General features: G+C 44.4%; 2 protein-coding genes across 2 annotated transcripts in view; one reads left to right on the top strand and one right to left on the bottom strand.

Moving 5' to 3' along the window:
* Positions 1 to 3,006: 3,006 nt before the first annotated feature.
* LOC149460675 (uncharacterized) overlaps positions 3,007 to 15,875 on the top strand; it is a 52,803-nt gene continuing 39,934 nt past the window's right edge. Inside the window, exon 1 of the mRNA XM_089679363.1 lies at positions 3,007 to 3,893. Coding sequence (XP_089535489.1) covers positions 3,033 to 3,893 — 861 coding nt within the window. The 5' untranslated portion in view covers positions 3,007 to 3,032. The remainder of the gene's footprint in view (positions 3,894 to 15,875) is intronic.
* On the bottom strand, positions 12,819 to 15,816 carry LOC149460676 (uncharacterized). Its single transcript, XM_089679342.1, has one exon. The coding sequence runs from the start codon at positions 15,484 to 15,486 to the stop codon at positions 14,338 to 14,340; it is 1,149 nt and encodes a 382-aa protein (XP_089535468.1). The 5' UTR covers positions 15,487 to 15,816; the 3' UTR covers positions 12,819 to 14,337.

Here is a 15,875-nt window from a genome sequence, read left to right as displayed (position 1 = left end):
ACTTTTGCCGGCTGATCGGGAAAAATCCGATTCGCGCACCCGAAGTAGGCTAATATTCGGATTCGCCGCGAATCGAATTTTTCCTGAAATTCGTATCGAATTCCGGTTCGCCTGGTTCGATTCGCTCATCTCTAGTCATGAACACTAAATCCATTCCTCCACCCATACTGCTCACTGATTGGTCCAGAGTAGGGCGGGGACTGGGTGATATCAACCTGTAATCCCCTGGTCACTTTCCTGAGCTGTGTTCCCCGTCCTGTATTCCTGGATTTCTCTTGGATAATCTTCCTTCTCTGTGCTACAGGCACAATTTATGTCTCTAGACTGGATTTACGGAGGTTCTGGGGTTCAGCTGGCAGCAAAATGTTCATTTCACCATAAGTGTTACTAGACCTAGGCACCTGGGACATGTGATTTGGGTCTCCTTCCCCATTCCCGGGTCTAGTAAGATCTCTGACAGAACAATTCTCCCAGGGTTCCTTGCTCTGTGGTCTGCTGGCTGTGCCGGGTGGAGGGATATGTCTGTAGTGTCTCAGACCCAAGTCACTGAGTGCAGTCTCAGGAGATGGGAGGCAGCGGTGTGGGATCTCTGCAACTTGTCTACAGTAAACATTTAATGTTCTACTGATTACTGAATACCAATATTATGAGTCCTGACCCTTACACTGTATAATTTATATTGTAAATTACATACTCCTGACCCCTGCACTATATACTCTATGTTGTACATTACATACTCCTGACCCCTGCACTATATACTCTATGTTGTACATTACATACTCCTGACCCCTGCACTATATACTCTATGTTGTACATTACATACTCCTGACCCCTGCACTATATACTCTATGTTGTACATTACATACTCCTGACCCCCACACTATATACTCTATGTTGTACATTCCATACTCCTGACCCCCGCACTATATACTCTATGTTGTACATTACATACTCCTGACCCCTGCACTATATACTCTATGTTGTACATTACATACTCCTGACCCCTGCACTATATACTCTATGTTGTACATTACATACTCCTGACCCCTGCACTATATACTCTGTTGTACATTACATACTCCTGACCCCTGCACTATATACTCTGTTATACATTACATACTCCTGACCCCTGCACTATATACTCTATGTTGTACATTACATACTCCTGACCCCTGCACTATATACTCTATGTTGTACATTACATACTCCTGACCCCTGCACTATATACTCTATGTTGTACATTACATACTCCTGACCCCTGCACTATATACTCTGTTGTACATTACATACTCCTGACCCCTGCACTATATACTCTGTTGTACATTACATACTCCTGACCCCTGCACTATATACTCTGTTATACATTACATACTCCTGACCCCTGCACTATATACTCTGTTGTACATTACATACTCCTGACCCCTGCACTATATACTCTATGTTGTACATTACATACTCCTGACCCCTGCACTATATACTCTATGTTGTACATTACATACTCCTGACCCCTGCACTATATACTCTATGTTGTACATTACATACTCCTGACCCCTGCACTATATACTCTGTTGTACATTACATACTCCTGACCCCTGCACTATATACTCTGTTGTACATTACATACTCCTGACCCCTGCACTATATACTCTGTTATACATTACATCCTCCTGACCCCTGCACTATATACTCTGTTGTACATTACATACTCCTGACCCCTGCACTATATACTCTATGTTGTACATTACATACTCCTGACCCCGGCACTATATACTCTATGTTGTACATTACATACTCCTGACCCCTGCACTATATACTCTATGTTGTACATTACATACTCCTGACCCCTGCACTATATACTCTATGTTGTACATTACATACTCCTGACCCCTGCACTATATACTCTGTTGTACATTACATACTCCTGACCCCTGCACTATATACTCTGTTGTACATTACATACTCCTGACCCCTGCACTATATACTCTGTTATACATTACATCCTCCTGACCCCTGCACTATATACTCTGTTGTACATTACATACTCCTGACCCCTGCACTATATACTCTGTTGTACATTACATACTCCTGACCCCTGCACTATATACTCTATGTTGTACATTACATACTCCTGACCCCTGCACTATATACTCTGTTGTACATTACATACTCCTGACCCCTGCACTATATACTCTGTTATACATTACATCCTCCTGACCCCTGCACTATATACTCTATGTTGTACATTACATACTCCTGACCCCTGCACTATATACTCTATGTTGTACATTACATACTCCTGACCCCTGCACTATATACTCTATGTTGTACATTACATACTCCTGACCCCTGCACTATATACTCTGTTGTACATTACATACTCCTGACCCCTGCACTATATACTCTGTTGTACATTACATACTCCTGACCCCTGCACTATATACTCTGTTATACATTACATCCTCCTGACCCCTGCACTATATACTCTATGTTGTACATTACATACTCCTGACCCCTGCACTATATACTCTATGTTGTACATTACATACTCCTGACCCCTGCACTATATACTCTGTTATACATTACATCCTCCTGACCCCTGCACTATATACTCTGTTGTACATTACATACTCCTGACCCCTGCACTATATACTCTATGTTGTACATTACATACTCCTGACCCCTGCACTATATACTCTATGTTGTACATTACATAGTCCTGACTTCTGCTCTCCCCCTCCCCCCACTGCTATATATACACATAATATGGATTCTCTTTTGTTACACCCATTTCCTCCCAGCTGGACATTTTATATCGGATGATGTGATTGGAGCACAGACTTTTACATGGTGATAATAATATGATAACATTCTCCAACTTTGGACCCTTAAACAGAAAGTGATAATGAGGGAGGAGTCAATAAGCTCCTCAGAGACCAAGCTGCCTGATGTGGGCGGAGTCCTGGTTTGGGGAAACCAATCCACTCCTGTCTAGTAATCCTCTTTGTCTTTGTATTTTAGTCCATGGCCGGGAGATGAGGAAAACCTCCGAGGATTGTCTCACTTTGTCTCCAGACTGGAAAGTAGAAGATGAGGACATCACACAGTATAGTCCAGGAGAAAACCCGACTCCCTCCAATGTCCATCCGGCACCACCCAGTGTAGATGGACCATCGGATTCCTTGTATCCTGAGGAACCTCAGACTGTGCGGGACCGGGCCGGCCTTCCAACAGGGAAGAGGTTCTCCTGTACTGAGTGCGGGAAGGGTTTCCATTCTACATACCATCTTAATAGGCATAAAAGATCTCACACAGGAGAGAAGCCGTATTCCTGTCTAGAGTGCGGGAAATGTTTTTCAGAAAAGTCCTATCTTTACACACATCAGAGATCTCACACAGGGGAGAAGCCGTATTCCTGCCCTGAGTGCGGGAAATGTTTCAGTTCTAAATCCCATCTTAATGTGCATAAAAGATCTCACAAGGAGGAAAAGCCGTATTCCTGTCCTGAGTGCGGGAAATGTTTTTCAGTGAAGTCCCGTCTTTACAATCATCAGAGATCTCACACAGGGGAGAAGCCGTATTCCTGTCTAGAGTGCGGGAAATGTTTTTCAGAGAAGTCCAATCTTTACACACATCAGAGATGTCACACGGGGGAAAAGCCGTATTCCTGTCCTGAGTGCGGAAAATGTTTTTCAGTGAAGTCCAGTCTTTACAAACATCAGAGATCTCACACAGGGGAAAAGCCGTATTCCTGTCCTGAGTGCGGGAATTGTTTTTCAGAGAAGTCCAGTCTTTACAAACATCAGAGATCTCACACAGGGGAGAAGCCGTATTCCTGTCCTGAGTGCTGGAAATGTTTTACAAGGAAGTCTAATCTTTACAAACATCAGAGATCTCACACGGGGCAGAATCCACTTTCCTGTCCTGAGTGAGGGAAATGTTCCTCACTGAAGTCCTGTCTTCCTGTACATCAGGGGTCCCACACAACCCTGGAGGTATATTAGTGCCTTGAGTGCGGGAAATGTCTTCTAGATGAATGTTGCTGAACATCCCAGCTCTCATGTGGGGAAGAAGCACACCCTGATATACACCTCAGATATACTCCATGGCTGATCTTCATCATGGAAGAAACAGTCCATAAGGAGATGAGAGGCCCCCAAAGACATGGATGAAGTGCAGTAAATGTCGGGGTGCAGAGTGGTCAGTAGATCCTGGAAATGAAGGACACAACTTCAGCCCTTCTTGGGTGTCGGAGTTGCGTTTCCTGATAATGATATAGCGGGTTACAGAGCTAGAAGCCGGGAGAGCCCACATCTCGTTATCGGGGAACTTTACACAGACAACAAGAACTTCTGAAGTTGATGTCCTTCATTTCAAGGCTCTACAGAACAGTGGTGACCCCGAAGCGTCTCTCTGTCTTCAGTCCATCCTTCTCCCATCCCCCAACAGGAGGGAAGGAGAACTCCGCCCCAAACTAGGGGGGAACTTTCCTCTCATTATTTCCCTTGGCTTCTGTGTGGGTTTGGGTGGTTGGAGGAGTGCGGCACGAGAGGGAACACAGCTTGTTGTTCTATGTCTACATATGGGGTCTGGGTAGAGGGGATCCACCGGAAAATATTTCTACTCTTTGATTTTGTGCAAATCGTTTCTGTTTTCACTTTGAAGGGCGATATTATGTGTGGTTTGTAAAAGGGATTGGCCCAATAGATACCGCCCCACTTAGAGAATAGATGGACTAATATGACCAGCATTCATTCAGCCATGTCACATGTTGGGATCTTTTCTACAATACTTTGTTATAATAATGGAACACGTTGTGTATTGTATTGTACACCAATAATAATGACTCCGCCCCCACATTCCAGACAAGGGATCTTCCTGACCAATCGGATTCCTTCCTTTGTTATTTCCTGATTCTATGATTACAATCTTGTTAGAAGTAAAACTATAATAAAGAATTTATTGAGTGAAAAAAATTGTGTGTGTCGGGGCCACGATGGGGATCTTTGGGGGCCAAACATTTCTCACAGGAGACACTTTACAAGCCTTTACAGGTCATCCAGTTTCTGGTTTCCATGAATAATGGCCCAGAGTGCAGGGGTCAGGAGACTACTTCATACAGCCCTGCAAACAACGTGCAGTGGTCAGGAGTATGTGATTTCCATCCCAGAGTACAGAGTGTAGTGGTCAGCAGCATGTGATTTACATCCCAGAGTACAGAGTGTAGTGGTCAGGAGTATGTGATTTCCATCCCAGAGTACAGAGTGTAGTGGTCAGGAGTATGTGATTTCCATCCCAGAGTACAGAGTGCAGTGGTCAGAAGTATGTGATTTACATCCCAGAGTACAGAGTGTAGTGGTCAGGAGTATGTGATTTACATCCCAGAGTACAGAGTGTAGTGGTCAGGAGTATGTGATTTCCATCCCAGAGTACAGAGTGTAGTGGTCAGGAGTATGTGGTTTCCATCTCAGAGTATAGAATGTAGTGGTCAGGAGTATGTCATTTCCATCCCAGAGTTCAGAGTGTAGTGGTCAGGAGTATGTGATTTCCATCCCAGAGTTCAGAGTGTAGTGGTCAGGAATATACGATATACAGCTCTGTGTACAGAGTGCAGTGGTCAGGAGTATATCTTAGGCCTGTGTACAGAGTGTAGTGGTCAGGAGTATATCTTAGGCCTGTGTACAGAGTGCAGTGGTCAGGAGTATATCTTAGGCCTGTGTACAGAGTGCAGTGGTCAGGAGGATGTCATATACTGCCCAGCATGCATAGTACAATGGTCAGGATGTTGTGGTATACAGCCCGGTATACAGAGTACACTGGTGAGGAATATAAACCCTTGTAAGGAATGCAGGTATCCAGTGACAGCAGGGATGACCAGATCGGTGGGCTATGCCTAAGAAATGTGGAATAAGACGGAGTAGGAGGAGTGCGATTACAGGGGGTGTAAAGTCAGGAGGTTTGTTACCTCCATGCATTCTATATATGAAGGTAAATACCCTTCTCTGTGCAGCAGCCCCCCCAATACTCACCTGAGCCCCAGCAATATGCAGAAGATCCTCAGCAGTCTGTGCATGCTCCCTCCTCATTGGTTGAGACAGGAGCAGGGGCCATTGGCTCCTGCTGCTGTCAATCACATCCAGTGAGCCAAGGAGGAGGGAGAGGGGACTCTGTGGACACAGAGCAGTGGCTCGCTCTCAAACCTGCTTGGATGCCCCTGTGATGGATATGGTAAAATGCCTATTTGGTTTCCTGTTGAATATTTACATTTTTCTATACATATCTACTTTTATACTTTTTATTTTTCTAAATGCTTTGTATGAATATATATATATATGTTGTGTGTATATATTTTCCCTGCTGGGCTTTGTGGTACTTTAAGAAATCCTTGCTCAAAAAATGGCTGCTCAGCAACCCCTCCCATCGAGTGAACTTGAAGAACAAAAATATTTTCTTTCCAAGATAACACCTAAGAGGAGATCACCACAGACTAAACGTGTGTCAGTGTGGCTTTCTTCATGTGCGTGCACTAAAGAGCTAGCATGATTAATTAGGACAGGAACAGATAATCATCGGACACTTAGTCCGGACTAAATCACTCCCATAACAAGCTTCTTGCTGTGGGGGCACTCAACAGGAGGGAGGGGCCGGGAGCTACTGTGGGGGACCCGAGAAGAGGAGGATCCAGGCTGCTCTGTGCAAACCATCACACACAGCAGTAAGTATGACATGTCTGTTTTAAAAGAAAAAAAATGTTGCCTTTACAATCGCTTTTACTAATGGACACGACACCCTCCGACACCCACAGACCATAAACAAAGCAAAAGTGATAAATAAATGTGACAGCAAATAACCAACCCAACAACCTGACTATAATACACTGTGTACAATGGAGGGAAGCTGACATACACCGGGCAGACCCAGGACTGGGACTGGGAATCAGGGGAGCAGAGATGGGGAACAGGATGCAGGAAACCAGAATCGGGAAAGTATACAAGATACAGGACGCAGGATCCAGCAGGGAAGCGGCTCACAGGCAGAACACTGAGGAACTGATGAAAACTACGGGGGGGATTATATACCTTGCCAGCATCAGGTGGAGCCTCATTACTGACACCTTCTGTCTGCTGGGAGACACAGCAATGTCTCCTCTCTACTTCCTCCTGAATCACCTCTCGCCCAGAGCTTCCTGTCTGTACCTGACATCTCTTCCTGTCTATACCTATATCACTTCCCATCTGTACCTGACATCACTTCCTGTCTGTACCTGTCATCACTTCCCATCTGTACCTGACACCGCTTCCTGCCTGTACCAGACATCACTTCCCGTCTGTACTTGACATCACTTCCCGTCTGTACCTGTCATCACTTCCCATCTGTACCTGACATCGCTTCCTGTCTGTACCTGACATCACTTACCGTCTATACCTGACATCACTTCCCATCTGTACCTGTCATCACTTCCCGTCTGTACCTGACATCACTTCCTGTCTGGGTAGGAGGGAGGTCATCACCTGGTGAAGCTCAGAGGAAGTGCAGCTCTAAGAAATGTCTCATAGTTTGAACCTTGTTGTTTCAAAGCATTCTCCAATGATCATGTCTGGCAGATTCCAGGACTCTTCAGAGTGGCAGTGAGGTGATGACTCCGGAACACTCTCTGGGTTCCATCACCAGGCACTGCAATTATACCCGACTGCTGGGAGCCACCATCTCCTTTCCTACAGTGAAAGTATAATTCTGACATCAGCAGAGAGGCAGCGGGAGGGTGGGATCAGGTAAGTACCACCACTAACCACCAATGCTGGCCTGGGGGTACACTTTATTCTCACTGACACCAACAATGGCATTTGTTTTATCTCACTGACACCAACAATGAAGCTTATTTTATCTCACTGACACCAACAATGGGGCTTATTTTATCTCACTGACACCAACAATGGGGCTTATTTATCTCACTGACACCAACAATGGGGCTTATTTATCTCACTGACACCAACAATGGGGCTTATTTATCTCACTGACACCAACAATGGGGCTTATTTATCTCACTGACACCAACAATGGGGCTTATTTATCTCACTGACACCAACAATGGGGCTTATTTTATCTCACTGACACCAACAATGGGGCTTATTTATCTCACTGACACCAACAATGGGGCTTATTTTATCTCACTGACACCAATGATGGATGTCAAGGAAATCATGCCCACTGAGACTGGCTAACTGGAGTGAGATCCTTGATTGGTGGAGAATGAATGAGGGTGGAGCTTTCTCTGAATTCTCATCTGCTGTATTTTTAACTGAAATTGTACCTTTCATAAATCATTGCACTAATATTGTGTAAAATAATAAAACTCATAAAACATCAGAACTACTAACAATTTATCCTCTAGTGTGTCTGCTGTTGTGAAGAAATATATATAATATTTGGGGGTTTTAAGTTATTTTAAGGTATAAATGGTCTTTAAAACATGTAAACAAAAAATTTAAAATGTCTCCAGGACTCCATGGACCCCTTCATTCCACACAGTCTCCAGGAACCGGGAAACCACAGAGAAACCAAGTGTCCCCCGACTTCCTCTCCAGGCTGGGATGTCCCCCTGGTTGGGTGCCCCCTACAGTAGAAGAAGCAGACTGCACCTGCCTACATCTTTATGCTTTGTCTGATCAGGATGGCGGTCATTTCTCCCTGAACACGGAGCGCCCTAAACATGAGGTAAACGTGGTGCAGCATTGAGCCCCGTCCAGCTGTAGTGTAGACTTTGACAGGCTGCAGGCAGCGGGCTGGACGCTGTACCTGTGCCTACCAGGTGTATTATAATGCCAGCATTGCACCCACAGGGGCTGGACCCCCCATGTACAAGGGGCCTAAGAGATACCATCAGCTGGTGTCCCATTCCACCAGACCCCTATAACTGGAAGAGGACATGTTTGGGGGGATGTGTTGTAGAAGAACCCAGACCACGGTATTGTGTGATGAAATTATAATTCAACTTTATTAAATGTGACACTTTAACAACAGAAGAAAAGAGATAAATTGTTGATCTATTTATACCATTTATATAATCTATTCTAAAAAAACTGATTAACATATGACACGCCCCTCATTAACACAAGCCATGCCCACTTATGTATCCCTCTAAACATCCAAATCCCTGTAAATTCCCAGAAGACACTTTCATCTTTTATCCACAACAAGCTGATTGGGTACAAGAGAACCCCGAGCCCCTCCTACTCATTCCCACACAAGTCCATGTCACCATCTACAAGGTGAGAGGACCTGAAGGAGAACAAGACCATGACCACCAGGACCATCGCCTGACTGAAGCCAAGCTCACATTTCTTTCTAATGCTGCTTCTATGGTCTCCTCAGATACAGATTTGGCAGATGTACATTAGTGGAACCCTTTCACTCCGGCCAATGTAAGGTTTCCATCAGCAGCAGCACGGCCTTATAGCTACAGCACCCGGGGGTTGTCTACATTTGTTAGGCCAACTGTCGGCTTTCTGGTGGAAGTGATTCAGCCGCACTGAAGGTCCTCCCCCCACCATGTATACCGGGCTCAGCTGTCCCTCCTGCAAGCCCAAGACAGGCATGGTGGGTGTCAGTGGTGAGAGCAGGAGGAGATCAGCAAACATCTGATCTCTGATCTCCCCTTCAGTGAATGGATGTGGGAGGTGGGAGATTATGTCATTTCTGGGTTCAGTGCTGTCATTCTCCAGTCACTATGGTTTGGGAAGGAGCTGATTAGGCATGATCTGTGCTTGACCATCTTTCTTGGGGTACAGAGGTAACATTAGGGGTCTAATAATGTTCTGATGTCTCTTTAAAGAGGACCTGTAACCAGAAATATGTATCATGGGGGCTATCAACCCCCTATCTGATAGAAGCCATGTTAAGTGAAGAAAGAGATTAAAAAAAATTAAGTAACACTATAAAAATAAAAACCCACAAAACAAATCACACGACACATTTTATATATCATTGCACAAACGAGAGTGAGAACAATCATTCTGAGGCCATCGTTCACGGATAACTATCTGAACTGATAACCTATAAAGGCTCTTAAAGCGTCACCTTTGAACAATTTTTGGTTCTGAAGTTTGTCACCATTTCACAAGTTTGCACAATTTGTAAAGTTTGACATGTTTGGTATCTATATACTTGATGACAACCCCATATTTTATATTTCACCAAACAAATTGGGTCATATATTGTGTTCTTTGTGCACTAACATTATCTTTTTTTACAGAAAATATGTATTTGATAAACAGCTGTACTAATATTCTGTGACATGAAAAATGGCAACTACCACCATTATATTCTCCAGAGTCTCTGCTTTCAGATAATAAAAGAAATGTTTGGGGTTTAACTAATCATATGGCCTAAAATGTGAATTTAACTAAAAACAAAAGCAAAATAAACTCTGGCAGTGAAAGAAAATACAGCAATATATAACATTTCAAAATCAAAACTATGGTAGCAACTAATGGCTTAAGAAGCAAACCCACCATATTACTCAACCAGGTTCCATCTAAACCCACCCAAAACATTGGATCCCACCTCCTCCCACCCAGGTTCCTGTTGGAACTCCTTTACCTTGTGTAGATATCCCCTTCTGAGATCCTCATGATCTAATATAAATGTACAACACTCTCTATCTGACACCATTTGTAGAGTCCACCTTGGTCTGCCAAGAGATAGTCAGCTGCCAAGCAGTTCTGTGACACCACCTTAGGTGGTGGAGCCACTTCTGCTGTCAGCTCTGCTATACCATCAATGGTGTCATTGGTTATCTGATCCGTGACTCCAGTACACCGGTCCATCTTACTTATCTTAGATTCCCCATCCCGTCTATGAAGGGCTCACTGCATAAAGCAGCTCCAATCCAGAGAAAATGTTTCTTCTCACTGGAAGGCCAGGGGAGTATTGGGAGAAATTGAGGCTTTCCCTTACAGATATGGGGGGAGGGGCAACATAACCTCAAGTACAGCTATGGGTGGAATTGAAGGGAAGCCATTTTAGGGTGCTCCTTCCACAAAAGAAGCAAATGTTATCTGGAAGGACTAGGAATCCATTGGACCAATGGGGATTAAACATTCTGCAATTACATTGAGAAACCATGAAATGTTACTGGCCTGTGATTGGCTCTCCTATTGTTAGTGAAGTAAGTGAGACTCCCCTTGTCAGTGTCATTAATGGAAACAAACCATGTGAAATGTTTCTTCCAAATCCAAAAAGGTGACCCCCTTGGGTAAGTACCCATACTACTATTCCTGATATGAGTTTGTAGTCCCTGCTATACAGGAAACATGCGGGCAATCATTTACACCTTTTACAGCAGGACAGTAAATATCAGAACACAATTCAAACAGAAGACCAACAGCAGGAAGTCTGCTAACTGAATGTGTAATGCAATCTGTCATTAGCATTCCCAGAGTTCCCTCTGCAACATAGTTGTATCAGCTGTTGGTCCTGTCTGTAGAACTGTTATTTCCCCACCTTCTGTAACAGGGTGACAACCCTGATCATTCTGCAGGAACATTACACAGCAGCGTTGTCACCCTGTACAGGAAAGTCTTAGATAGATTATAACCACTTGCCTACCAGGCACTTATACCCCCTTCCTTACCAGGCCAATTTTCAGCTTTCAGCGCTGCCGCACTTTGATTGACAATTGCGCGGTCATGCAACATTGTACCCATATGAAATTTTGATCATTTTTTTCTCACAAATAGAGCTTTCTTTTGGTGGTATTTAATCGCCACTGGGCACTTTACTTTTTGCGCTATAAATTAAAAAATGTGCAAAAAATTTGAAAAAAAAAAAAAAGTTTATTTGTTTCTTTTATAAAATTTTTCAAACAGGTATTTTTTCTCCTTCACTGATTTGCGTTGATGAGGCGGCACTGATGGGCACTGATAGGCGGCACTGATGGGCACTGATAGGCAGCACTAAAGGGCACTGATAGGCAGTACTAATGAGGTGGCACGGATAGGCGGCACTGATAGACAGCACTAATTAGGGGTCACGGATAGGCGGCACTGATATGCAGTACTGATAGGCGGCACTGATAGGTGACACTGATGATGGGTACTGATAGACGGCACTGACTGGCATCACTTCTGGGCACTGACTGGCGGCACTGACTGGCACAACCCCTGGGCACTGACTGGTGGCACTGACTGGCAGCACTGGTGGGTGGCACTGGTGGACAGCACTGGTGGGTGGCACTGGTGGGCACAGGTGGGTGGCGCTGGTGGGCACAGGTGGGTGGGCACAGGTGGGTGGCACTGCTGGGCACATGTAGGTGGCACTGCTGGGCACAGGTAGGTGGCACTGCAGAGTGGCACAGGTGGGGGCACTGCTGGGCACAGGTGGGGGCACTGCTGGGCACAGGTGGGGGCACCGCTGGGAATGGGTGGGCGGGGCTAGTGGGCGCACAGCTGATCGGAACTTGCGGGGGTCACTGCTGGGCACCGATCATCAGGGCACTGATCATCAGTGCCCTGATGATCGGTGCCGATCCCCGCTCTGACAACTGCCGGTTCTCGGCAGTACTTTCCTCACGATCTGACAGCGTGAGGAAAGTGCAGCCGAGAACCGGCACTTGCATTTTCCTGTGATCAGCGTGTCATTGGACACCGCTGATCACGTGGTAAAAGGCCGGTGGGATCGGCCTTTCACCACATCTCGTGATCAGCTGTGTCCGTAGGACACAGCGATCACGGAGATCGCCGGGTGCGCGCCCCCTGGGGCGCGCAGGAGAGCGCGTTCTGGGAGGACGTCATATGACGTCCACTCAGAACTGGCCGGCCGCGGTGAAGCCGTCATTCGGCTATGCGCGGTCGGCAAGTGGATAAGTAAGACACACAACAAGTAAAGTCCAACTTCAGCTAACGCTTCTACAGCAGTTACAGCAACAGGTTCTCTATAAGGTTCAACCCCCCATATGAATGGAAGATGACAGTTGTAAGCACCCCCAGCAGTGTTATATGGTGTTTCCCAACCCCCCCACTTTAATTTTTGCCAAATAGCTTGGCCTTCTACATGAAGCAGAAAAAACAGATCTACTAGGAGGGTCAACGGGTAATAAAAAATGTTACAAGGGGAGACTCAGAAAACATAAAACATTTATGCTAATGACAGATTGCACCATTTATGTAATTATTGATTTTGCCCATTGTTACACTTTAGTGTCGATGTCTTAGCATTTCCAGGAATAATTAGTGCTCTTTGCACACTTTGCCCCAAAAAGGGACCCGTTCATTCAGAGTCATTAAGGTGAACCCCAATAAGAGGAATTTCAGTCTCCCAGAAGAAGTGGTAGGAATATGACCGCACACTTAGCACTTTGTAAGTTCAGATCTCTTGCAGTTGTACCGTGTGAATAGTTTATGGAGATGAGCAATAGCTGGACAGAAAAAAAAATAATAAGGACATCCAATCTTCACCTGATAGAATCCCTTTTGAGAAAACCAGATGAAACATAAGTGGCCAGCTGGGATTAGGTGGTACTGTTGAATACGTCCCCTAAAACAGCATTAACTCCATGTTGGAAGGCCTACACCAGCTTAAGAAGTTACTCTCTAACCAGAGACCTCTATCTGGCTGGTATCTCAGCTATAGACCTGCCTGCAAAGATGTCATCCATGAGAGGAGATGGAACATGGAAAGGAGGCATTGATCATGGGAGAGGAGGTGGAACATGTAATGGGAGGTGTGGACAAGGTGGGCTTAGCTGGAGCCCTCAAGCCTAGCTTATGATGTATCAATTCTCAAAAGAACCTGGAATGGACTCTCCTAATGAGGTTTCAGAGGCGTGGCAAGAAGCCATTGGACCCCATCCTAGACTCTGGTACTGAGGCATTGTTGGTCGTGTATTGGTTGGTCAGATTCTGGCAATGAAGAAAACACATGGGAACATAGCTCAGTTAGTGAATGATGAAAATGCATTACATGTTCAGTCAATGCTCCATAAAAAAGGATGAAGATGAGAATGATGAGGAATACAGTTCAGTCATTGCTGCTTGTCTGAAAAAATGTCCAAAGGTAAAATATTCACAGGCCTTCTAGGTGTGTTTCTGATGGACATAAGCACTAAAACGAATGAATCCGATCATTAGAGTCCTGTTTCTTCAAAGTTTTTTTTTATTAAGTAGCATCATGTCTTCCCTAGTTTGTGGGAAGACATTGGGCCTGTGAACCTAATGGGACAGCTGTGACTTCTTTAATATTGCCCCTTCTTCTGGAGTTTCCTGTATGCAGCTCAAGCTTGTGAATCCTCTGGTGACAGATTAGCCTGGAATTACCTGTAAAAGCTTTGTCACATTCTGAACATTAATATGGCTTCTCTCCAGTGTGAACCTTCTGGTGTCTGATAAGATGTGACTTCTGTGTAAAAGCTTTATCACATTCAGAACACTGATATGACTTCTCTCTAGTGTGAACCTTCTGGTGTCTGATAAGATTTGATTTCTGTGTAAAAGCTTTATCACATTCTGAACATTGATATGGCTTCTTTCCAGTGTGAATCCTCTCATGTATGACAAGGTTTCCCCTCAGTTTAAAAGTTTTATCACATTCAGAACACTGATATGGCTGCTCTCCAGTGTGGACCTTCTGGTGTGCTATGAGAACTGACTTATGTGTAAAAGTTTTATCACATTCAGAACACTGATATAGCTGCTCTCCAGTGTGGACCTTCTGGTGTGCTATGAGAACTGACTTATGTGTAAAAGTTTTATCACATTCAGAACATTGATGTGGTTTCTCTCCAGTGTGAACCCTCTGGTGTGTGATAAGATCTGACTTCCATGTAAAAGCTTTGTCACATTCAGAACACTGATATGGCTTCTTGCCAGTGTGAATCCTCTGGTGTATGATAAGATATGACTTATTTGTAAAAGCTTTGTCACATTCAGAACACTGATATAACTTCTCTCCAGTGTGAATCCTCTGGTGCCTGATAAGATGTGATTTCCATATAAAAGCTTTATCACATTCAGAACACTGATATGGCTTCTCTCCAGTGTGAATCCTCTGGTGTGATATAAGATCTGACTTATGTCTAAATGCTGTGTCACATTCAGAACACTGATATGGCTTCTCTCCAGTGTGAATCCTCTGGTGTCTGATAAGATATGACTTATGTGTAAAAGCTTTGTCACATTCAGAACACTGATATGACTTTGCTCCAGTGTGACTCATCTGGTGTCTGATAAGAGGTGACTTCTGTGTAAAAGCTTTGTCACATTCAGAACACTGATATGACATCTCTCCAGTGTGACTCCTCTGGTGTATGATAAGATTTGACTTCCATGTAAAAGCTTTGTCACATTCAGAACACTGATATGGCATCTCTCCAGTGTGGATCATCTGGTGTGTGATAAGATGTGACTTCCATGTAAAAGCTTTGTCACATTCAGAACACTGATATGGCTTCTCTCCAGTGTAAACCTTCCGGTGTGTGATATGTTTTGGCTCCATTGTAAAATCTTTGTCACGTTCCAAACAAGAAATAGCTTGAAATGACTCCTCTTATGTATACATGGGCTGGACTTTACTGTAAAGCAATTGTCACTTCCAGAACCCTGAAATGACTTTTCTCATGTTATCCTCTGAGGTTGGATCAGTGTTGAAGAGGACCCAAAGCACTTATGACATTTAGAACACGGATATGACTTGTGTCCTGTGTGACTCCTCCAGTGAACTGCAATAAAAACTTTCAGTCAATTACAACACCCAGATGTTTGGTTTTTCCATGTGACTGAGTTGTATTCACAAACACCAGCATGACCGAAAACGTGGTTCATCAATCCACCTGTACAAAAAAAAAAAAAATAAATAAAAATCAGAATTCTATATAAAGGGCTAAA

The sequence above is a fragment of the Staurois parvus genome, unplaced genomic scaffold (assembly GCF_062004578.1).
Source record: "Staurois parvus isolate SC_StPar_1 unplaced genomic scaffold, SC_StPar_1.0 ptg000222l, whole genome shotgun sequence".
Lineage (NCBI taxonomy): Eukaryota > Metazoa > Chordata > Amphibia > Anura > Ranidae > Staurois > Staurois parvus.
The sequence above is the reverse complement of the archived record's forward strand: the minus strand, read 5'-3'. Positions and strand labels throughout refer to the sequence as shown.